Raw genomic sequence first — 23,954 nt, forward strand, 5'->3', positions numbered from 1 at the left:
AGGGAGGTGACCAAGAACCCGATGGTCAGTGGAGATGGGAGAACCTTCCAGAAGGACAACCATCTCTGCAGCACTCCACCAATCAGACCTTTATGGTAGAGTGGCCAGACAGAAGCCACTCTTCAGTAAAAGGCACGTGACAGCCCGCTTGGAGTTTGCCAAAAGGCACCTAAAGACTCTCAGATCATGAGAAACAAGATTCTCTGGTCTTTTGAAACCAAGATTGAACTCTTTGGCCTGAACGCCAAGCGTCACGTCTTCACCTGGCACCATCCCTACGGTGAAGCATGGTGGTGCCAGCATCATGCTGTGGGGATGTTTTTCAGTGACAGGGACTGGGACTGGGAGACTAGTCAGGATTGAGGCAAAGATGAACAGAGCAAAGTACAGAGAGATCCTTGATGAAAACCTTCTCAGGACCTCAGACTGGGGGGGAAGGTTCACCTTCCAACAGGACAACGACCCTAAGCACACAGCCAAGACAACTCAGGAGTGGCTTTGGGACAAGTCTCTGAATGTCCTTGATTGGCCCAGCCAGAGCCCAGACTTAAACCACCTGATAGAACATCTCTAGAGAGACCTGAAAATACCTGTGCAGCAACGCTCCCCATCCAACCTGACAGAGCTTGAGAGGATCTGTGGAGAAGAATGGGAGAAACCCCCCAAATACAGGTGTGCCAAGCTTGTAGCGACATACCCAAGAAGACTATTTCTGTTTTTTAAACCTGTTTTTTGTTTTGTTATTATGGGATATTGTGTGCCAATGTGGAAAAAAATACAATTTAATCTATTTTAGAATAAGGCTGTAACCTAACAATATATGGAAAAAATCAAGGGGTCTGAATACTTTCCGAAGGCACTGTAAATGTTTTGTCTTGCCCATTCACCCTCTGAATGGCACACATACACAATCTATGTCTCAATTGTCTCCAGGCTTAAAAATCATTATTTAACCTGTCTCCTCCCCTTCATCTACACTGATTTTAAGTGGATTTAACAGGTGATATCAATAAGGGATCATAGATTTTACCTGGTCAGGCATGGAAAGAGCACTGTGTTTTGTGCACTCGGTGTAAAAAGGATGCATTTCTTTGTTTTGGACTTTCTGGATTATTTGCGTATTGATATTGTATTACTGCACTGTAGAAGCTAGAAACACAAGCATTGCAGTGCACCTGCTGTAACATCAGCTAATCTGTGGACGCAACCAATAAACTTTTATTTGATTTGTTACATGCAGTCTCTGATCTTGTCTATCAGATTTTGGCTGCTTTTCCTTCACTCTGCCGTCCGACTCATCCCAAACCATCTCAATTGGGTTGAGGTCGGGGGATTGTGGCGGCCAGATCATCTGATGCAGCACTCCATCACTCTCCTTCCTGGTCAAATAGCCCTTACACAGCCTGGAGGTGTGTTGGGTCATTGTCCTGTTGAAAAAGAAATGATAGTCCCACTAAGGCCAAACCAGATGGGATGGCGTATCGCTGCAGAATGCTGTGGTAGCCACTCTGGTTAATTGTGCCTTGAATTCTAATTAAATCACGGACAGTGTCACCAGCAAAGCACACCATAACTCCACCACCACCATGCTTTACGTGGGAACTACACATGCAGAGATCATCCGTTCACCCACATCGCATCTCACAAAGAAACAGAAGTTGGAACCAAAAATCTCAAATTTGGACTCCAGACCAAAGCACAAATTTCCACCGGTCTAATGTCCATTGCTCGTGTTTCTTGGCCCAAGCAGGTCTCTTCTTCTTATTGGTGTCCTTTAGTAGTGGTTTCTTTGCAGCAATTCGACCATGAAGGCCTGATTCACACAGTCCCCTCTGAACAGTTGATGTTGAGATGTGTCTGTGACTTGAACACTGTGAAGCGTTTATTTAGGCTGCAATTTCTGAGGCTGGTAACTCTAATGAATGTATCCTTTGCAGCAGAGGTAACTCTGGTGGCTATTTGAAGAATCTCAAATATAAAATGTTTTGTTTAACACTTTTTTGGTTACTACATGATTCCATATGTGTTATTTCATAGTTTTGATGTCTTCACTATTATTCTACAGTGTAAAAATAAAGAAACTCTTGAATTGGTAGGTGTGTCCAAACTTGACTAGAAGTGTATGTACATGTACAATCTATAGGTTTACTAAACGTTTGTGATCATCAATTAAGAGCAGTCAGATTAAGTTTAAGTGAAATGTCTTTTAACAAAGGAGAAGATAATCATATCAAAAGTAATGTGAGCATTGCATTTTGAAAGGCAATTACTTTATATTAACATGTATTGCAATGTTAAACATGTATTTCTAGATGAAACACTGATTTAAGTTTGGTGAAAAAGTGACTGATTTTGAGTATTGTCCTTACTCAATTGAAAATATCCTTAGTTTCGAAACTGCCTTTTTAATGATCTGTTTTGAGTTTTTTTACTAAGCGTTTTGAAAATGTACCACATACTTGTGAAAATTGCACCAGAGCTATAAAAAAAACTGTTATGAAATCGGTCCCATGCTAATATAAGGAGTGCATTTATATAGGTCAGCTGACCATATGCATATACTCATCTTAGATCAATTACTGACTTTATCTAAAGTCACAGCAAATTACATCAAAAGAGGGGAGTTGGCCTATTATTTTCTTAAACAGAAATGTCTAGAATACAGTTATTCAATGTATTTATACCTATTTCTTTAATTATAGGGCTATTTTACGGAATAACTGCAATTGCAGCCAATTCTCTTATCATTGGACTTAATCCACAATATCACAATTGTCATTGTGTAACTATCTTTTAAATAGATAGGCTAACCATTTAAAGACGAATAAGTATACTCTCTTATCAGCATCCACACGCACAACGTACTTTATCCCCGCTCAAGACGAGCACGACATAGCAAATAATTAATTGTTTATGGTACCTTATGAGGTAGGCTATGCTAATATTCAACATTGGCTGGCGAAAAACAACAACACTCAGACCAAATATGTTTTGGTTTCTTCCCACGGAGTGATTTAGGGCGTCATTTGAACGGGAGTAACCCCGACTGTTTCACCGAAAATAACCCGGCCACTGCAGCATCAGCACCAGACAGATGCGCAGGTGCGGTCTTTAAAGAGACCACGCGCAGATAAATTCACATCGGTGGGTGCATTCGATAGCCTACAACCTGCGTTTGCATTGCTTACATCACTAAGATGAGATAAACAATGGATTGGTGTATAGACTTTTCAATCGGACTTTTTGTAGCTATGGGCAACACACAGCCATAGGCAATGACATTTTCGTCCATTCTTAGGCTATGTGCCAAATATATCAAAAATTGTTCAGCCTCATAAGGAATACCCAAAATAGTGCCATAAATGTTGTTTGTATTAATTGCACAAACATTAAAAGTATTATTCTGCTCTGTTTTTTATATGTTAATCGCATTTCTAAACTACTGTTGGCACCCAATAATACAACTTTGTGTGGGGTCGGTAGCCTATAGGCCTATCAATTGCTGTTTTGATTTCATTCAGAAGAAAACCCATAAGCCTAATTAAAATGTGTCCTGCACATAATAAACACATCATCATGGCTCTTTTAAAGCATCCAGCCCGGGCCTCCTGTGGACTATCTCCTCGCAAAACCTGCCAGTGACGCCCTGAAACCCAGACCGACGGGCGTGCCAGAGAAGCACTGACCGGCAAGATAACGGTACTGCGTGCTATTGAGCTACTGCAGCAAGCCAGAAGAGGATGTGGAGACTAGACGGAGGAAATCAAATATAATCAACACCGCGGCAAGGACGTTTGTGAGTAGTCTGATAGGGGAATGAAATAAAAAGTAAAACACAGCTGACTTAGACTATAACCTGTCAGAAATCGAACGCACTACTGATTGATTGACTAAAGATGCAGCATTTGTTGAATTATTAATCTCTGAGAATCATCATACCACACTTGTTCCGGGCAGAAGGGAGGTTTAATAATTTCGAATAGCATAGAATAGCATAGATATTGTCTGCAGGACGTTATGTAGCCTAGCAAGCACCGAGTGATTTTTTTGGGGGAAAACATCGTGTCCTCATCCTCCTCCATCGCGCCGGAACCGAACCGAACCTTCATGGAGCCTGGAACACAGTGACCATCTTTGCCTGGCACGGGACTGACTCGTTGGGGACCATCTCTTGTTGCTGGATCTGCTGTTTCATTGTAAAGGGATGAACTGAGCAGTGCACTTCATAAATGGGAACGGAGTGCTCTATTGTTGGTCAAGTCAACACTCAAGAAAAAGTATGTTGGATTAATTAATGCATCATTTGTAAATGTTTCATAATGTGAAGAATTGAAAATGAGTGTGTTTATATTTGTGTGTATTGTGTTTATGCCTGCATGTAGGCCTATGCGTGTTTGTGGAATAGCAGTCTATTTCAGATCCTGCATGCATTAGTGATGTAATGCATGGAACAGCATGGAACAATCTCTCTTCTTTCCCTCCATCCACCTTCCTTCCAAACACCTCTCAGGCTTATATTATTAGCCCATGTACAGTACAACCATAATTATGTTCAGCCTTTGTTCTAGAGGAGAGGTAGAGAGTGCAAAGAACACAGATTCAATAGATGGTTTGATGTTTACATCATCATAGGGAACACAGTAACAGGTGCCTCTGAGAGAGACCTGTGCCACTTCTCTAGGCTATTACCAAGTAATTACTAATTAAATCAAGACAGACAAGCACTGGATTCCTTACTGCCAGTAATGTTTCAGCTAAGGCTACAGATGAAGACATGAACCATATGTCTTTAGATGTGACACCTTATTGCCTCCCCATTCCATCACGTGGCCAGGCGGCAGGGCAATGCGTGAGAGAGGAAAGAACAGGGCAGTCTTGATCTCACAGAGAGCAGAGAGAGAACCCATTATGGTCTGTCAGAGTCTGCGTCCATAATGGCACCCTATTCCTTTTATAGTGCAGTACTTGGGAAAAGGGTGCCATTTGGGATACACAGGTTCTGTTGGGCTAAACCCATTATGGTTCGTCAGGGTTCTGCAGAGCATAATGTGATAATAGGGATCTGGTGAAAAAAAAAAGTAGTGCACTATATAGGAAATATGGTGCCATTTTGGATACAAATGTTCTGTAAAAATCCTGAGCCCATTATGGTTTGTCAGGGTTCTGTATAGGTCTTGAAGAAGTGTGCTAGTGGTCGGTCGGGTTCTAGGGCTTAAAGCAGTGTTCTAATGGTCGGTCGGGTTCTAGGGCACAAAGCAGTGTTCTAATGGTTGGTTGGGTTCTAGGGCTTAAAGCAGTATGCTAATGGTCGGCGGTCTGGTTCTAGGGCTTAAAGCAGTGTGCTAATGGTCGGTCGGGTTCTAGGGCTTAAAGCAGTGTGCTAGTGGTCGGTCGGGTTCTAGTGCTTAAAGCATTGTGCTAGTGGTCGGTCGGGTTCTAGTGCTTAAAGCATTGTGCTAGTGGTCGGTCGGGTTCTAGTGCTTAAAGCAGTGTGCTAATGATTGTTCACTAATGGCAGGTCAATCAATAGAGGCCATGGTCAGTTCTTTTTCTCCTTTTCCTCAGTCCTGGATGTGAGGTTTGAACCATGCTAAACAGAATTTACACTTTACAGTAGGCCTATAACAGCACCACACAATGCAGATTGGAGTTTTCCTTATTACATCTTGTTCTAAGGGAAACTCTACCTTGAGGGAAGAAACTGATGTGATACTCCAGTGTTGGCTCCTTTCGGTTTTGCTGTGAGATATGTTAGCTTTAATTAGACTTGGTCTATGTAGCTGATGCTACATTGTATCATTGTACACTGCTGTGCATCATGTCAACTATATGGCAGCCTAGGCCTATGTGACTTCCTATAAACTTGATACACAATAACACACTTCAAACTACCTCTAATATCTTGTCAAGTATACCTCATTTGCTTGTAAGTGTGCTTTCTCCCTCTGCAACTTATTATGAAGCACTTTGTGGATCAATCAAGCTGACTGAAGCTCATAGCTACAGTGAGGGAAAAAAGTATTTGATCCCCTGCTGATTTGGGGGGTGATGATCAGTCGTAGGTAGGTTTATTTGAACAGTGAGAGACAGAATAACAACAAAAAAATCCAGAAAGATGCATGTCAAAAATGTTATAAATTGATTTGCATTTTAATGAGGGAAATAAGTATTTGACCCCCTCTCAATCAGAAAGATTTCTGGCTCCCAGGTGTCTTTTATACAGGTAACGAGCTGAGATTAGGAGCACACTCTTAAAGGGAGTGCTCCTAATCTCAGCTTGTTACCTGTATAAAAGACACCTGTCCACAGAAGCAATCAATCAATCAGATTCCAAACTCTCCACCATGGCCAAGACCAAAGAGCTCTCCAGGATGTCAGGGACAAGATTGTAGACCTACACAAGGCTGGAATGGGCTACAAGACCATCGCCAAGCAGCTTGGTGAGAAGGTGACAACAGTTGGTGCGATTATTCGCAAATGGAAGAAACACAAAAGAACTGTCAATCTCCCTCGGCCTGGGGCTCCATGCAAGATCTCACCTCGTGGAGTTGCAATGATCATGAGAACGGTGAGGAATCAGCCCAGAACTACATGGGAGGATCTTGTCAATGATCTCAAGGCAGCTGGGACCATAGTCACCAAGAAAACAATTGGTAACACACTACACCGTGAAGGACTGAAATCCTGCAGGTCCCCCTGCTCAAGAAAGCACATATACATGCCCGTCTGAAGTTTGCCAATGAACATCTGAATGATTCAGAGGAGAACTGGGTGAAAGTGTTGTGGTCAGATGAGACCAAAATGTAGCTCTTTGGCATCAACTCAACTCGCCGTGTTTGGAGGAGGAGGAATGCTGCCTATGACCCCAAGAACACCATCCCCACCGTCAAACATGGAGGTGGAAACATTATGCTTTGGGGGTGTTTTTCTGCTAAGGGGACAGGACAACTTCACCGCATCAAAGGGACGATGGACGGGGCCATGTACCATCAAATCTTGGGTGAGAACCTCCTTCCCTCAGCCAGGGCATTGAAATGGGTCGTGGATGGGTATTCCAGCATGAAAATGACCCAAAACACACAGCCAAGGCAACAAAGGAGTGGCTCAAGAAGAAGCACATTAAGGTCCTGGAGTGGCCTAGCCAGTCTCCAGACCTTAATCCCATAGAAAATATGTGGAGGGAGCTGAAGGTTCGAGTTGCCAAATGTCAGGTTCGAAACCTTAATGACTTGGAGAAGATCTGCAAAGAGGAGTGGGACAAAATCCCTCCTGAGATGTGTGCAAACCTGGTGGCCATCTACAAGAAACGTCTAACCTCTGTGATTGCCAACAAGGGTTTTGCCACAAAGTACTAAGTCATGTTTTGCAGAGGGGTCAAATATTTATTTCCCTCATTAAAATGCAAATCAATTTCTAACATTTTTGACATGCGTTTTTCTGGATTTTTTTGTTGTTATTCTGTCTCTCACTGTTCAAATAAACCTACCATTAAAATTATAGACTGATAATTTCTTTGTCAGTGGGCAAACGTACAAAATCAGCAGGGGATCAAATACTTTTTTCCCATAGGGGGCTGCAGCCAGACGCACCTACAGTATACTCTGATGAATCACTGACTGGGCCTTTACGTTATGTATTGCTCCGTCCATTGCTCGAAAAGTAGGTAACAGGACTAGATGTTGAGCAGGTAAATTGCTGCATTTCTACCTCCTACCCCATTGAGACAGAAACCTGAACCTGCAAAAAGAAGGTACTTTACAGGTAAAGCCCCATGTCTGTATACAGTGCATTCGGAAAGTATTCAGACCCCTTGACCTTTTCCACATTTTGTTACATTACTGACTTAATCGAAAATTGATTAAATTATTAATTTTTCTCATCAATCAACACACAATACCCCTAATGACAAAGCGAAAACAGATTTTTTGATATTTTTTTGCAAATGTATTAAATATAAAAAACAGCTACCTTATTTCCATAAGTATTCTGACCCTTTGCTATGAGACTCGAAATTGAGCTCAGGTGCATCCTGTTTCCATTGCTATCTTTGAGATGTTTCTACAACTTGATTGGAGTCCACCTGTGGTAAATTCAATTGATTGAACATGATTTGGAAAGGCACACACTTGTCTATATAAGGTCCCACAGTTGACAGTGCATGTCAGAGCAAATCCAAGCCATGAGGTCGAAGGAATTGTCCGTAGAGCTCCGAGACAGGATTGTATCGAGGCACAGATCTGTGGAAAGGGTACCAGAAAATATCTGCAGCATTGGCCTCCATCATTCTTAAATGGAAGAAGTTTGGAACCACCAAGACTCTTCCTAGAGCTGGCCGCCCGGCCAAACTGAGCAATCGCGGGAGAAGGGCCTTGGTCAGGGAGTTGACCAAGAACCCGATGGTCACTCTGACAGAGCTCAAGAGTTCCTTTGTGGAGATGGGAGAACCTTTCAGAAGGACAACCATCTCTGCAGCACTCCACCAATCAGGCCTTTATGGTAGAGTGGCCAGACGGAAGCCACTCCTCAATAAAAGGCACATGACAGCCCGCTTGGAGTTTGCCAAAAGGCACCTAAAAGACTGTCAGACCATGAGAAGCAAGATTCTCTGGTCTTTTGAAACCAAGATTGAACTCTTTGGCCTGAATGCCAAGCGTCACATCTGGAGGAAACCTGGCACCATCCCTACGGTGAAGCATGGTGGTGGCAGCATCATGCTGTGGATATGTTTTTCAGTGGCAGGGACTGGGAGACTAGTCAGGATCGAGGGAAAGATGAACGGAGCAAAGTACAGAGAGATCCTTGATGAAAACCTTCTCCAGAGCGCTCAAGACCTCAGACTGGGGTGAAGGTTCAACGACCCTAAGCACACAGCCAAGACAACGCAGGAGTGGCTTTGGGACAAGTCTCTGAATGTCCTTGAGTGGCCCAGCCAGGGCCCGGACTTGAACCCGATCTAACATCATTTTGAGAGAATCTGCAGAGAAGAATGGGAGAAACTCCCCAAATACAGGTGTGCTAAGCTTGTAGAGTCATACCCAAGAAGACTCAAGGCTGTAATCGCTGCCAAAGGTGCTTCAACAAAGTACTGAGTAAAGGGTCTGAATACTTACAGTACCAGTCAAAAGTTAGGACACACCTACTCAATTAAGGGTTTTTCTTTATTTTTACTATTTTCGACATTGTAGAATAATAGTGAAGACATCAGAACTATGAAATAACACATATGGAATCATGTATTACCCGAAAAAGTGTTAAACAAATCAAAATATATTTTATATTTTAGATTCTTCAGAGTCGCCACCCTTTACCTTGATGACAGCTTTGCACACTCTTGGCATTCTTTCAACCAGCTTCATGAGGTATTCACCTGGAATGCTTTTCCAACAGTCTTGAAGGAGTTCCCACATATGCTGAGCACTTGTTGGCTGCTTTTCCTTCACTCTGCGGTCCAACTCATCCCAAACCATCTCAATTGGGTTGAGGTTGGGTGATTGTGGAGGCCAGGTCATCTGATGCAGCACTCCATCACTCTCCTTCTTGGTCATTGTCCAGTTGAAAAACAAATGATAGTCCCACTAAGCGCAAACCAGATGGGATGGCGTATCGCTGCAGAATGCTGTGGTAGCCATGCTGGTTAAGTGTGCCTTGAATTCTAAATAAATCACAGACAGTGTCACCAGCAAAGCACCACCACACCATCACACCTCCTCCTCCATGCTTCACGGTGGGAACCACACATGCGGACATCATCCGTACACCTACTCTGCGTCTCTCAAAGACACAGCGGTTGGAACCAAAAATCTCAAATTTGGACTCATCAGACAAAAAGACAGATTGCCACCGGCAAATGTCCATTGCTCGTGTTTCTTGGCCCAAGCAAATTTTTATTTAACCAGGTAAGCCAGTTGAGAACAAGTTCTCATTTACAACTGTGACCTGGCCAAGATAAAGCAAAGCAATGCGGTAAAAACAACAACACAGAGTTACATATGGGGTAAAACAAAACATAAAGTCAAAAATACCACAGAAGATATATATACAGTGTGTGCAAATGTAGCAAGTTATGGAGGTAAGGCAATAAATAGGCCATAGTGCAAAATAATTACAATTAGTATTAACACTGGAATGATAGATGTGCAAGAGATGATGTGCAAGTAGAGATACAGGGGTGCAAATGAGCAAAATAAATAACAATATGGGGATGAGGTAGTTGAGTGGCTAATTTCAGAAGGGCTGTGTACAGGTGCAGTGATCGGTAAGGTGCTCTGACAACTGATGCTTAAAGTTAGTGAGGGAGATAAGAGTCTCCAGCTTCAGAGATTTTCGCAGTTCGTTCCAGTCATTGGCAGCAGAGAACTGGAAGGAATGGCAGCCAAAGGAGGTGTTGGCTTTGGGGATGACCAGTGAGATATACCTGCTGGAGCGCATACTACAGGTGGGTGTTGCTATGGTGACCAATGAGCTAAGATAAGGCAGAGATTTGCCTAGCAGTGATTTATAGATGGCCTGGAGCCAGTGGGTTTGGCGACGAATATGTAGTGAGGACCAGCCAACAAGAGTGTACAGGTCACAGTGGTGGGTAGTATATGGGGCTTTGGTGACAAAACGGATGGCACTGTGATAGACTACATCCAATTTGCTGAGTAGAGTGTTGGAGGCTATTTTGTAAATGACATCGCCGAAGTCAAGGATCGGTAGGATAGTCAGTTTTACGAGGGCATGTTTGGCAGCATGAGTGAAGGAGGCTTTGTTGCGAGATAGGAAGCCGATTCTAGATTTAACTTTGGATTGGAGATGCTTAATGTGAGTCTGGAAGGAGAGTTTACAGTCTAACCAGACACCTAGTTATTTGTAGTTGTCCACATACTCTAGGTCAGACCCGTCGAGAGTAGTGATTCTAGTCGGGTGGGCGGGTGCCAGCAGCTTTCGATTGAAGAAGTCTCTTCTTCTTATTGGTATCCTTTAGTAGTGGTTTCTTTGCAGCAATTTGACCATGAAGGCCTGATTCACACAGTCTCCTCTGAACAGTTGATGTTGAGATGTGTCTGTTACTTGAACTCTGTGAAGCATTTATTTGGGCTGCAATCTGAGGTGCAGTTAATTGCCGATTTCTGAGGCTGGGAACTCTAATGCACTTATCCTCTGCAGTAGAGGTAACTCTGGGTCTTCCTTTCCTGTGGCGGTCCTCATGAGAGCCAGTTTCATCACAGCGCTTGATTGTTTTTGCGACTGCACTTGAAGAAACTTGACATTTTCCGGATTGACTGACCTTCATGTCTTAAAGTAATGATTGACTGTCATTTCTCTTTGCTTTTTTGAGCTGTTCTTGCCATAATAGGGACTTGGTTTTTTACCAAATAGGGCTATCCTCTGTATACCAACCCTACATTGTCACAACACAACTGATTGGCTCCAATGCATTAAGAAGGAAAGAAATTCCACAAATTAACTTTTAAGAAGGCACACCTGTTAATTGAAATGCTTTCCAGGAGACTACCTCATGAAGCTGTCATCAAGGCAAAGGGTGGCTATTTGAAGAATCTCAAATATAAAATATATTTTGATTTGTTTAACACTTTCTTGGTTACTACATGATTCCATATGTGTTATTTCATAGTTTTGATGTCTTCACTATTATTCTACAATGTAGAAAATAGTAAAAATAAAGAAAAACCCTTGAATGAGTAGGTGTGTCCAAACTTTAGACTGGTACTGTATGTAAATGTAATATTTCAGTTTTTTATTTGTAATAAATTTGCTAACATTTCTAAAATCTGTTTTTGCTTTGTCATTGTGGGGTATTGTGTGTAGATTGGGGAAAAAACAATTTAATCAATTCTAGAATAAGGCTGTAACATTACAAAATGTGGAAAAAGTCTGAGTACTTTCCGAATGCACTATAGTATACTATATATTATGACTGCCTAGCTATGAGTTTCAGACATCTTGAGTAGAACGTTCAGTTGGGAGTCAGTCTTCAAAAAAACGTTCACAACAATATTGTGACAAAACGTGCAACCCAAAAATAGTGTTGGTGTTGCTCTGCCTGCCTTACATGCTGTAGTATTGGAAACCAATTCCCTCCTAGAATGAGTCATAGGAGCTTGAATCAATGGAGCAGGTTTGCTATGCGAGTTGCAAAACAAGGGAACCAGCCAAAAAACAGACAGGTGTCGTGTTCCAACCAACCTTCGATAGGAAGGACTCAGCTTTTGTACCCCAGAAATGTGGGTGTTTTTGTGGTGTAGTTAGCGTAGGTGTTCAGGTAGTGTAAAATGTGTATGTGTGTGTGTAAGCTAATGTGAATGTGAAATATTGGTGTATTTCCTCTCAAGTGGCTTGTGTGCTGCTACGTGTCTCCTCCACGTTGCCTCTATAGATAGATAGGTCCAGGCTAGGGTGAGTGAGTGGGGAGTCGGGAGTGTGGGAGTGGAGCAGTGGGGGAGGGGGGATTACTCCGTGTAGGCCAGGAGGTTTCTCGTGAATCAGCCATTTCAGCACTATAAGGCTCTGCTAGTCTGTAACCAAATCCTCCACTCCTCACACCGGCCGGGAATCAGATCCCGCACATCCAGCCTGTCTATACTGTAGACCTAACGCAACCTCTTACAGCATTCTGTGTCCCAAATGGCCCCATATTCCCTATAGGGCTCTGGTAAAAAGTAGTGCATATATATAGGGAATAGGGTGTGACTTGGGACTTACACATCACCCTAATCACATTAGCACCACCATAACCATCGGACCTCTAAGAGCTTGTCTAGCATGTCTTAAATCACTACAACACTGTTTCCACTGTCTCATCATCGCTGTTCACAGCTTTATATAGAGCAACACCATCCCTACATTACAAACTGACTGTCCAGGTCATGTCCTTATGGAGTAGGCCTGGCAGAGTTTGTTTTTTAAGCTTCACAGTCAATCAATATGTCAGTTAGTCACTTCATCAATCACTCAGTTGCCTGATAATCTATCACTTTTATTACATTTCAATCCTCAAACCTCCAAGCCCATGGCAGAGAATGTGGTCTATCTATATCCCATGGTATGATAACATAAGATGGATCTATTCTGCCCCATTGCTTTGGGATTTAACAGAATACCCAGCAAACAAAAATTGGTTCTGTGAAAGTTCCCAGAACATTCATTAGGTTGCAGCAAATGTTCTCATAACACAAATACTGTCCTGTCGTGCTGATGACTATAGAATGTTTGTATAAAATATTTGTCTGATGTTGCAAGAACGTTCCTATAACACATTTAATCTATTCTTTAAAGGTTACCAGAATGTTTCATTAGGGTGCAAAAAACAGTCACCTGATGTTGCAAGAACATTCCTAGAACACATTTTGTCTGTCTTTTATGTTTTGGGAACATATCTTTTGTGATGTCCATTCTGGGAACGTTCTTGCAACATCAGGCAAATGTTTTCTGCAAATGTTGTATAATCATCAGCATGACTGGATAGTTTCTGGGTTATGAGAACATTTGCCGCAACCGCACGAATCTTCTGGGAACTTTCACAGAACCAATTTTGGTTTGCTGGGAAAACATTACTGGTACATTGCATTTTCTGGAAACCTAATGATAGCTTTTGGGGAATGTTCTGTGGTGGTTGTTACGGATGTTGTGCACAATATTTTAGTGAATGTTAGGAGAATATTCCAAGGATATTTCATTTAAAACATAAAAAATATTATGATGTTATAATCCAAATGTTAGATACAACTCTAGAACTTAATGTGAATCTTAGGCAATGTTCTGGGAATGTTCCTGGTTTGCTGGGTAGCCTACTTGTAGAATCTCATCTCATATACCCACTCATCACATTGAGGAAGTTGTAGTTGAGTTCCAAAATGTGTTCAAAACTATTGGTTCTCTTCTAATGTTAACTTTATGCTTCAGAAAATATAAGGTGATGTTGATTGTATTTAACCAGCTCTAGTGCAATCTGTTTCTGTGAAATGGTGTAATAATAACATGAAATCTGTAGTATTATAACGACTGACAGTTTCCCCCCTCTTTTCCAGTCTGTTAGTATGGCTGAGAGGACGTTGGAGACGTCTGTCTCTGTCAGCATCCCGATGGAGGAGACCAAACTCCCTGGGGGTGGGGTTGTGCCCACAGAGGCCCCGCTGCTCACCCACCTAAAGAAAGTGGAGAACCACATTACGGAGGCCCAGCGGTTCTCCCACCTGCCCCGGCGCTCTGCTGTGGACATAGAGTTCACTGAGCTGTCGTACACCATCAGAGAGGGGCCCTGCTGGAGGAGGAGAGGTACTGCAGCCCACACACCACCCAGACGTTATACACCACCCCTACACCACACATACTAAATATAGATAGATAGCTGAGCTATACACCCACCCATACACCACCCCTACAAAACCCATACAACAGGGTCATATTCGTTAGGGCGCACTGTAGCAAAACGTCTTCCAGTGAGTATTATTGGACAAGTTCAGATAGTCCCTCCCCGTTTCAGTCCGTTTTCTTTAATTTGATGCCTAATGAAAACGAATATGATAACATCACAGAGGATGATGGTCAAGTAATAAGTACATCTTTATTTGGTGATGGCTCGTATATCATATAGATGAATTTATGTATCTATGTAGACTCAAGCTATGCCCATACACACATTACTGTAACTGCTGTTCAAACCCTTTGATAGAGATGTGATCATGTCCAAAACAGCATCATTCTTGGCAGATTTTCTTACTCCTTATACTCTTCTTACTCTCTCTGTGTGTCTGGAGTATCCAGCTCAAAGGACCAATGATCTGTATGCAATACACACACACACACACACACACACACACACACGTATGTTCTACCAGGCTGTGTGGCTGCTGTATCTTTGTGCTGTGCTCAGCAGAGTTTAGACACAATAAATCATTCACACTAGCAGCCTGCCCCCCTACCCTCCACCCCCCTCTCACGATGTACGATACACCCAGGCTATGGTCTACACCAGGCAGACAGACAGGCCCAGTATACGATTGATCTGCTCATTAAATATTAATGGCATTTAAACCCACCAGCCTGATTAATGAGCAACCTCGGAGCCTAAGAGTCTCTAGCCTGAGGCATAATGGTTCTAGTTGGCCATACCTCTCTGTCAGGACAACATTCTCCTTAGACCAACCCCTGCACCATGTCTTTATGTGTCCTCTACAGGTTATCTTTGTTTATAGGCTACATGGCGCATGTTAATACAGTATGTCTGATCTTATCATACATCCTATCTTCTACTGTTGTTTATCTTATGTTGTATTGATGTCCATTATGGGGGCAGGTAGATGTGTATTCCATTGTGTTTGTAGAGGAGCTCTGTGCATTCAACTAGTAGATAAAACAACCACAATCATTGAACTTGATATATGGTATTGCAGTAAGTCAGATCTAATAGTACATTCCATCACTGCTGTTGTAGGTCTTATGTTATTGATGTACATTGGGGATAGTGTGGTGGAAGTGGTCCAGTAGATGTGGATTCCATTGCGTTTGTGAGACCTTTATGTCTAGTAGTAATGATAGTAGAGACAAAAGGGGCAGACAGTAATGGAATCACATGGTCAGACTGGGAGACAGTGTGTGTGTGTGTATGTGCACGTGTGTGCGTATACGCCTGCGTGCGCGTTTGGGTCCAAATGGGAAACGGGGGAACAGAGAGAGATTCCTGACTGAAGGCTGGTCTGATCGATAACTAACCTCTTTGTTCATGTATTGAATTGTAACGTTGTTACATCAGCATTCTCCATTCAATCAGTGTTCTTTACCAACTGTTTTGTTGTTCAACTCCACATGTAGCTAACCTCTTCCAGCCTTTCCCTATTATCCATATACACATGTGAAGGTATGTCTGTGGTCTGTGCCCTTATTGATATGTGTAGCAAGATGTATTGTAGCCTATCCCAGTATTGTACGAAGAAGTGGTGTCTGTCTCCCATAGAGGCTGCATAGGTTATTCAGTTCATTGAGAGACTATTTAGAGTCTGACTAAAACCCCTTCAGTAACATAGATATGCGTAGGTGGATGTGTAAGATAAGATAATGACTGTATTATCCCAGTGGGGAAATACAGGAGGGTGTGCATACATAATACAAACACAATCAAGCATAAACAAGGACATATACAGGCAATACATACAGGTAGAAAAAGTGCAGTTCATGAGCGATCAATGATTAATCTGTAAATTATATACGCTATACACATCAGTACATGCCGTCAACTACAATATCAACTGAAGGCCAGCCCACTAGTCCTGCTAGTGGTTTTTAATACAGTATTGTACAGTATTGTATCCCAGTATTGTATGGAGAAGCTGTCTCTCATATAGAAGCTGAATACTGTACGCTATTCAGTTCACATAGAGACTATTTAGAGTCTGAACCCCCCCTGGCATTATTACAGGTCACCTTCACCACCACCCCAACCCCCATTAGCCATATTTAACCCTTCACTGCATCTTAGCTCTCTCACAGACTCACTGGATCCCTTGAAAGGCTCTACTACCTGTTACTTATAATTTGGTTCAAATGTCATTATATTCGAATAGGCTTAGTCATTAGACTGAGTAATATTTTTGGTTCTTCCTTATCGAGCCACCTAAACATTTTTCCTTCTTCAAAATGAGCAGAGAGAGGATGAGATCCCTCTGCAGTATAAAATTAAAACTGTATAATGAGCAGCAATAATGTGATGGCGCAGAGCGAAGCTGAGCATGGTGCCATGGTGCTCCAGGGAATGCTTTTGCACCCAAGAGATATTATGAAGATCTCAACAGGAGGGTGGGGGGAAGGAGGCTGTGGAGAGGGGCCCAGGGAGAGGGCCGTAATATCTCAAGAGTCTGTGTGATTCTCAGAGAGAATAACACAACACATTAGGGTGAAGAGGGAGCTGTAATATCAGATGACTTCTGAGATTCAGCTGAGAGAAGAAACTCCGAACATGAAGGAGCCGTAATATCTGAGGATTTTTGTGGTTCTGTGGTTCAGAGAGAACACAACACATGAAGTGGAACTGGAGGCCTAAGGAGAGTCAGTCAGTGAGAAAGCCATTGCTTTCATTGGTCGGCTCTCGAGTGGGGTAAAGATCCAGACAGGTGAGGGTGAGTTGGGGCATTGCAGCCACCTCCTCTCATCCATTTTTATAGTTGCCATTCCTGGGAGGATGGATGAGGATGAATAAGGTCACTCCTCAGATGGTGTTTCATGTGGAGGGCATATACCTCCAATGGGAGTTTACGGATGACGTAACGTCAGTGCGGGCATGGAGTGTGTGTGTGAGTCATTTGAAGCTGAGGAGCGGGGGTGGATGGAGTTCTGAACAGAACAGAGCCCAGAGTGGGCCCTGTCATGCAGCTCCCCCTCCCTGCAGGTGTCTGGGGCTCTACCTTCTGTTATTTGCTGTTATCTGGTCCACACACATACATGCATACACGCACACACACCTGGTATTTTCTACACTCCTCACGTCCCACAACGACTCTGCTTCATTCACAAGGCCTGTGAAATTTCAGTTTTTAGGTAACCACTGGCACTAAATAATCTAGACATATTGAGTATGGTTACATGCACACAATAATACGATTATTTTGGATAGTCAGATTAATATAATAGTTTGTTTAAAACATTTAAATGCTTTGCAAGAAGAACGATTTCCCTAATAATCCTGTTTACAGTATATGGACACATCTGAAATCAGACTTGCTCAGACTGAAGACTGTGTGATGCACTTTGATCTCCTGTGCTGTCCCACAGAGAGACGGAAAGTTCCAGACTACCCTGAGCACATAGCCACATCAGAGCAGTGTAAGGGAGGCTGAGGAAGTGTGCGTCTGTGCCCATGCGTGTGTCTGTGTCTCTGTCCCTGTCCCTCTCTGCGTGAGTGGCCAACAGTGTTACCGTATGTGACATAAACAATATGGAGGAAGTCATCTCATCTCAGCAGACAATGTGAGGGCGAATAACCACATCATCAGTATGCGACATCAGCAACACAGGGATGGATTATCAGTATGCTCCACCCGCAGCAGTAGGTTAGATCATCAGTATGCGCCACACGCAGAGGCAGAGCTATTTCTCTGACAGGTCGCTCCCCTGGCTGTGGTGTATCCGATGGATGTAATACACTGCGGGGGAGGAGGGGGAAGAGGTGGAGGAGGGGTGAGGATGGGGGTGGCAGACATTAGACATCAGGAGTAATGGGCTGGGGATGAAGAAGGGTGTGTATGTGGTGAAGGTGACCTGTAATATTGCCAGGGGGTTTCAGTCACAGTCAGACTTTTTTTTTGTTAACCTTTATTTAACCAGGTAAGCCAGTTGAGAACAAGTTCTCATTTACAACTGCAACCTGGCCAAGATAAAGCAAAGCAGTGCGATAAAAACAACAACAACACAGAGTTACATATGGGATAAACAAAACGTACAGTCAAAAACGCAATAGAAAATCTATATACAGTGTGTGCAAATGCAGTAAGTTATGGAGGTAAGGCAATAAATAGGCCATAGTGCAAAATAATTACAATGTAGTATTAACACTGGAGTGATAGATGTTCAGAAGATGATGTGCAAATAGAGATACTGGGGTGCAAATGAGCAAAATAAATAACAATATGGGGATGAGGTAGTTGGGTGGACTAATTACAGATGGGTTGTGTACAGGTGCAGTGATCAGTAAACTGCTCTGACAACTGATGCTTAAAGTTAGTGAGGGAGATAAGAGTCTCCAGCTTCAGAGATTTTTGCAGTTCGTTCCAGTCATTGGCAGCAGAGAACTGGAAGGAATGGCGGCCAAAGGAGGTGTTGGCTTTGGGGATGACCAGTGAGATATACCTGCTGGAGCGCATACTACGGGTGGGTGTTGCTATGGTGACCAATGAGCTAAGATAAGGCAGAGATTTGCCTAGCAGTGATTTATAGATGGCCTGGAGCCAGTGGGTTTGGCGACGAATATGTAGTGAGGACCAGCCAACAAGAGCGTACAGGTCACAGTGGTGGGTAGTCAAGGATCGGTAGGATAGTCAGTTTTACGAAGGCATGTTTGGCAGCATGAGTGAAGGAGGCTTTGTTGCGAAATAGGAAGCTGATTCTAGATTTAACTTTGGATTGGAGATGCTTAATGTGAGTCTGGAAGGAGAGTTTACGGTCTAACCAGACACCTAGGTATTTGTAGTTGTCCACATACTCTAAGTCAGACCCACTTGAGAATAGTGATTCTAGTCGGGCGAGTGGGTACAAGCAGCATTCGATTGAAGAGCATGCATTTAGTTTTACTAGCGTTTAAGAGCAGTTGGAGGCTACGGAAGGAGTGTTGTATGGCATTGAAGCTCGTTTGGAGGTTTGTTAACACAGTATCCAATGAAGGGCCAGATGTATACAAAATGGTGTATCTGAGAGCCACCAGCAGCAAGAGCGACATCACTGATATACACAGAGAATAGAGTCGGCCCGAGAATTGAACCCTGTGGCACCCCCACAGAGACTGCCAGAGGTCCAGACAACAGGCCCTCCGATTTGACACATTGAACTCTATCTGAGAAGTAGTTGGTGAACCAGGCGAGGCAGTCATTTGAGAAACCAAGGCTATTTAGTCTGCCAATAAGAATGCGGTGATTGACAGAGTCGAAAGCCTTGGCCAGGTCGATGAAGACGGCTGCACAGCACAATACACAGTCTTTTTTTCGATCAAGGTTATAATATATGTGAACTGAATAACCTATTCGGCTTCTACAGTGACGGAAAAATGTATTTGATCCCCTGCTGATTTTGTATGTTTGCCCACTGACAAAGACATGATCAGTCTATAATTTTAATGGTAGGTTTATTTGAACAGTGAGAGAAAGAATAACAAAACAAAAAATCCAGAAAAACGCATGTAAATTTTTTTTTAAATGTATTTGCATTTTAATGAGGGAAATAAGTTTGACCCATCTAAAAAACTTGACTTAGTACTTGGTGGCAAAACCCTTGTTGGCAATCACAGATCTTCTCCAAGTCATTAAGGTTTCGAGACTGACGTTTGGCAACTCAAACCTTCAGCTCCCTCCACAGATTTTCTATGGGATTAAGGTCTGGAGACTGGCTAGGCCACTCCAGGACCTTAATGTGCTTCTTCTTGAGCCACTCCTTTGTTGCCTTGGCCGTGTGTTTTGGGTCATTGTCATGCTGGAATACCCATCCACGACCCATTTTCAATGCCCTGGCTGAGGAAAGGAGGTTCTCACCCAAGATTTGACGGTACATGGCCCTGTCCATCATCCCTTTGATGTGGTGAAGTTGTCCTGTCCCCTTAGCAGAAAAACACCCCCAAAGCATAATGTTTCCACCTACATTTTTGACGGTGGGGATGGTGTTCTTGGGGTCATAGACAGCATTCCTCCGCCTCCAAACACGGCGAGTTGAGTTGATGCCAAAGAGCTCAATTTTGGTCTCATCTGACCACAACACTTTCATCCAGTTCTCCTCTGAATCATTCAGATGTTCATTGGCAAACTTCAGACAGGCCTGTATATGTGCTTTCTTGAGCAGGGGGACCTTGCGGGTGCTGCAGGATTTCAGTCCTTCACGGCGTAGTGTGTTACCAATTGTTTTCTTGGTGACTATGGTCCCAGCTGCCTTGAGATCATTGACAAGATCCTCCCGTGTAGTTCTGGGCTGATTCCTCACCGTTCTCATGATCATTGCAACTCCACGAGGTGAGATCTTGCATGGAACCCAAGGCTGAGGAAGATTGACAGTTCTTTTGTGTTTCTTCCATTTGTGATTAATTGCACCAACTGTTGTCACCTTCTCACCAAGCTGCTTGGCGATGGTCTTGTAGCCCAGTCCAGCCTTGTGTAGGTCTACAATCTTGTCCCTGACATCCTTGGAGAGCTCTTTGGTCTTGGCCATGGTGGAGAGTTTGGAATCTGATTGATTGATTGCTTCTGCGGACAGGTGTCTTTTATATAGGTAACAAGCTGAGATTAGGAGCACTCCCTTTAAGAGTGTGCTCCAAATCTCAGCTCGTTACCTGTATAAAAGACACCTGGGAGCCAGAAATCTATCTGATTGATAGGGGGTCAAATACTTATTTCCCTCATTAAAATGCAAATCAATTTATAACATTTTTGACATGCATTTTTCTGGATTTTTTTGTTGTTATTCTGCCTCTCACTGTTCAAATAAACCTACCATTAAAATTATAGACTGATAATTTCTTTGTCAGTGGGAAAACGTACAAAATCAGCAGGGGATCAAATACTTTTTTCCCTCACTGTATATGAGAGACACAGCTTCTCCATACAATACTGGGATACAATACTGTATTAAAAGACACTAGTAGGACCAGCGGCTGGCATTCAGTTGATATTGTAGTTGACAGAGTGTACTGATGTATACTGTATATAGTGTACAGATGAATCGTTGATTATGAACTGCACTTTTTCTACCTGTATGTATTGCCTTCGGAAAGTATTCAGACACCTTCACTTTTTCCACATTTTGTTTTGTTACAGCCTTATTCTAAAATGGATTAATGTAACGTTGACACAGGGAGTCAGGAAGCAAGTGCAGTTAGCGAGTTTAATATTAACAAACATAGAACGATACAAAACAAGAGAAACGTCTGACAAGGAAACATAACCAATACTGCCTGATAACTGATAACAAAAGAGTGCTACAGTTGAAGTCGGAAGTTTACATACACTTAGGCTGGAGTCATTAAAACTCGCTTTTCAACCACAAGTTGGTTAGGACATCTACTTTGTGCATGACACAAGTAATTTTTCCAACAATTGTTTACAGACAGATTATTTCACTTATATTTCACTGTATCACAATTCCAGTGGGTCAGAAGTTTACAAACACTAAGTTGACTGTGCCTTTAAACAACTTGGAAAATTCCAGAAAATGATGTCATGGCTTTAGAAGCTTCTCATAGGCTAATTGACATCATTTGAGTCCATTGGAGGTGTACCTGTGGATGTATTTCATCGCCTACCTTCAAACTCAGTGCCTCTTTGCTTGACATCATGGGAAAATCTAAAGACATTCAGCCAAGACCTCAGAAAATAAATTGTAGACCTCCACAAGTCTGGTTCATCCATGGGAGCAATTTCCAAACGCCTGAAGGTACTACATTCATCTGTACAAACAATAGTACGCAAGTATAAACACCATGGGACCACGCAGCCATCATACCACTCAGGAAGCAAACGCATTCTGTCTCCTAGAGATGAACGTACTTTGGTGCGAAAAGTGCAAATCAATCCCAGAACAACAGCAAAGGACCTTGTGAAGATGCTGGAGGAAACAGGTACAAAAGTATCTATATCCACAGTAAAACGAGTCCTATATCGACATAACCTGTTAAGGCCGCTCAGCAAGGAAGAAGCCACTGCTCCAAAACCTCCATAAAAAAGCCAGACTACAGTTTGCAACTGCACATGGTGACAAAGATCATACTTTTTGGAGAGATGTCCTCTGGTCTGATGAAACAAATATAGAACTGTTTAGCCATTTTGACCATCGTTATGTTTGGAGGAAAAAGGGGATAACTTGCAAGCCGAAGAACACCATCCCAACCGTGAAGCACGGGGGTGGCAGCATCATGCTGTGGGGGTGCTTCGCTGCAAGAGGGACTAGTGCACTTCACAAAATAGTTTTTTTCATGAGGAAGGAAAATTATGTGGACATATTGAAGCAACATCCCAAGACATCAGTCAGGAAGTTAAAGCTTGGTCGCAAATTGGTCTTGCAAATGGACAATGACCCCAAGCATACTTCCATAGTTGTGGCAAAATGGCTTAAGGACAACAAAGTCAAGGTATTGGAATGGCCATCACAAAGCCCTGACCTCAATCCTATAGAAAATGTGTGGGCAGAACTGAAAAAGCGTGTGCGAGCAAGGAGGCCTACAAACCTGACTCAGTTACACCAGCTCTGTCAGGAGGAATGGGCCAAAATTCACCCAACTTATTGTGGGAAGCTTGTGTAAGGCTACCCAAAATATTTGACCCAAGTTAAACAATTTAAAGGCAATGCTACCAAATACTAATTGAGTGTATGTAAACGTCTGACCCACTGGGAATGTGATGAAATAAATAAAAGCTGAAATAAATAATTCTCTCTACTATTATTCTGACATTTCACATTCTTAAAATAAAGTGGTGATCCTAACTGACCTAAAATAGGGAATTTTATTAGGATTAAATGTCAGGAATTGTGAAAAACTGAGTTTAAAGGTATTTGGCTAAGGTGTATGAAAACCTTCGACTTCAACTGTATATAAAGGGTAAGTAATGAGGGAGTAATGAAGTCTAGGTGTGACTGATGATGAGACGCAGGTGTGCGTAAAAATGGGTTGCCAGGACTGGTGGTTTGTAGACCGGCGACGTTGAGCGCTGGAGAGGGGAGCAGGAGTAGACGTGACAGTACCCCCCCCCGATGCGCAGCTCAAGCCGCAGGACGACGGCGGCCAGGAGGACCGCCCCAAGGGCAAGGAGCGGGCCGGTCCGGACGGCAAAGATGGAATTCTCAGATGATGTTGGGATCTAGAATGTCGTCCACCGGAACCCAGTCCACCACGATGTCGGGAGTCCAGGAGTGATCTGACAGCATAGGCGGGGCTCCCCTCGATGTCCAAGTGAGGCGGAAGGGTGTCGTTGGGGACGGCATCAGCCAGGGGAGCAGGAACCACCGGCCTGATGAGGGAAACATGAAAAGATGGTGAGATCCGTTAGTTAGTGGGTAGTTGTAATCTGTAACTTAACTCGTTGACTCTCCGGAGGACCTTTGAACGGCCCCACAAACCAGGGACTCAGCTTCTTACAGGGCAGGCAGAGCGGGAGGTTCCTGGTGGAGAGCCAGCCGAGATCACCAGGATAGGAAATGGGAGCCTCACTGTGTTGGCGTCCGCCTGCTCTTTCTGACGGCGGACGGCGCGCTGGAGTCTCATGTTGGCATAG

At 43.2% G+C, this 23,954-nt stretch overlaps 1 protein-coding gene across 1 annotated transcript in view; it reads left to right on the top strand.

The window, feature by feature from the left end:
- Window positions 1-3,658: 3,658 nt before the first annotated feature.
- abcg4a (ATP-binding cassette, sub-family G (WHITE), member 4a) overlaps window positions 3,659-23,954 on the top strand; it is a 53,468-nt gene continuing 33,172 nt past the window's right edge. The window contains exons 1-2 of the mRNA XM_041894551.1: window positions 3,659-4,277; window positions 14,031-14,277. Of these exons, the coding sequence (XP_041750485.1) occupies window positions 4,230-4,277; window positions 14,031-14,277 (295 nt within the window). The 5' untranslated portion in view covers window positions 3,659-4,229. The remainder of the gene's footprint in view (window positions 4,278-14,030; window positions 14,278-23,954) is intronic.

This window comes from Coregonus clupeaformis, chromosome 13 (genome assembly GCF_020615455.1).
Source record: "Coregonus clupeaformis isolate EN_2021a chromosome 13, ASM2061545v1, whole genome shotgun sequence".
Classification (NCBI taxonomy): domain Eukaryota; kingdom Metazoa; phylum Chordata; class Actinopteri; order Salmoniformes; family Salmonidae; genus Coregonus; species Coregonus clupeaformis.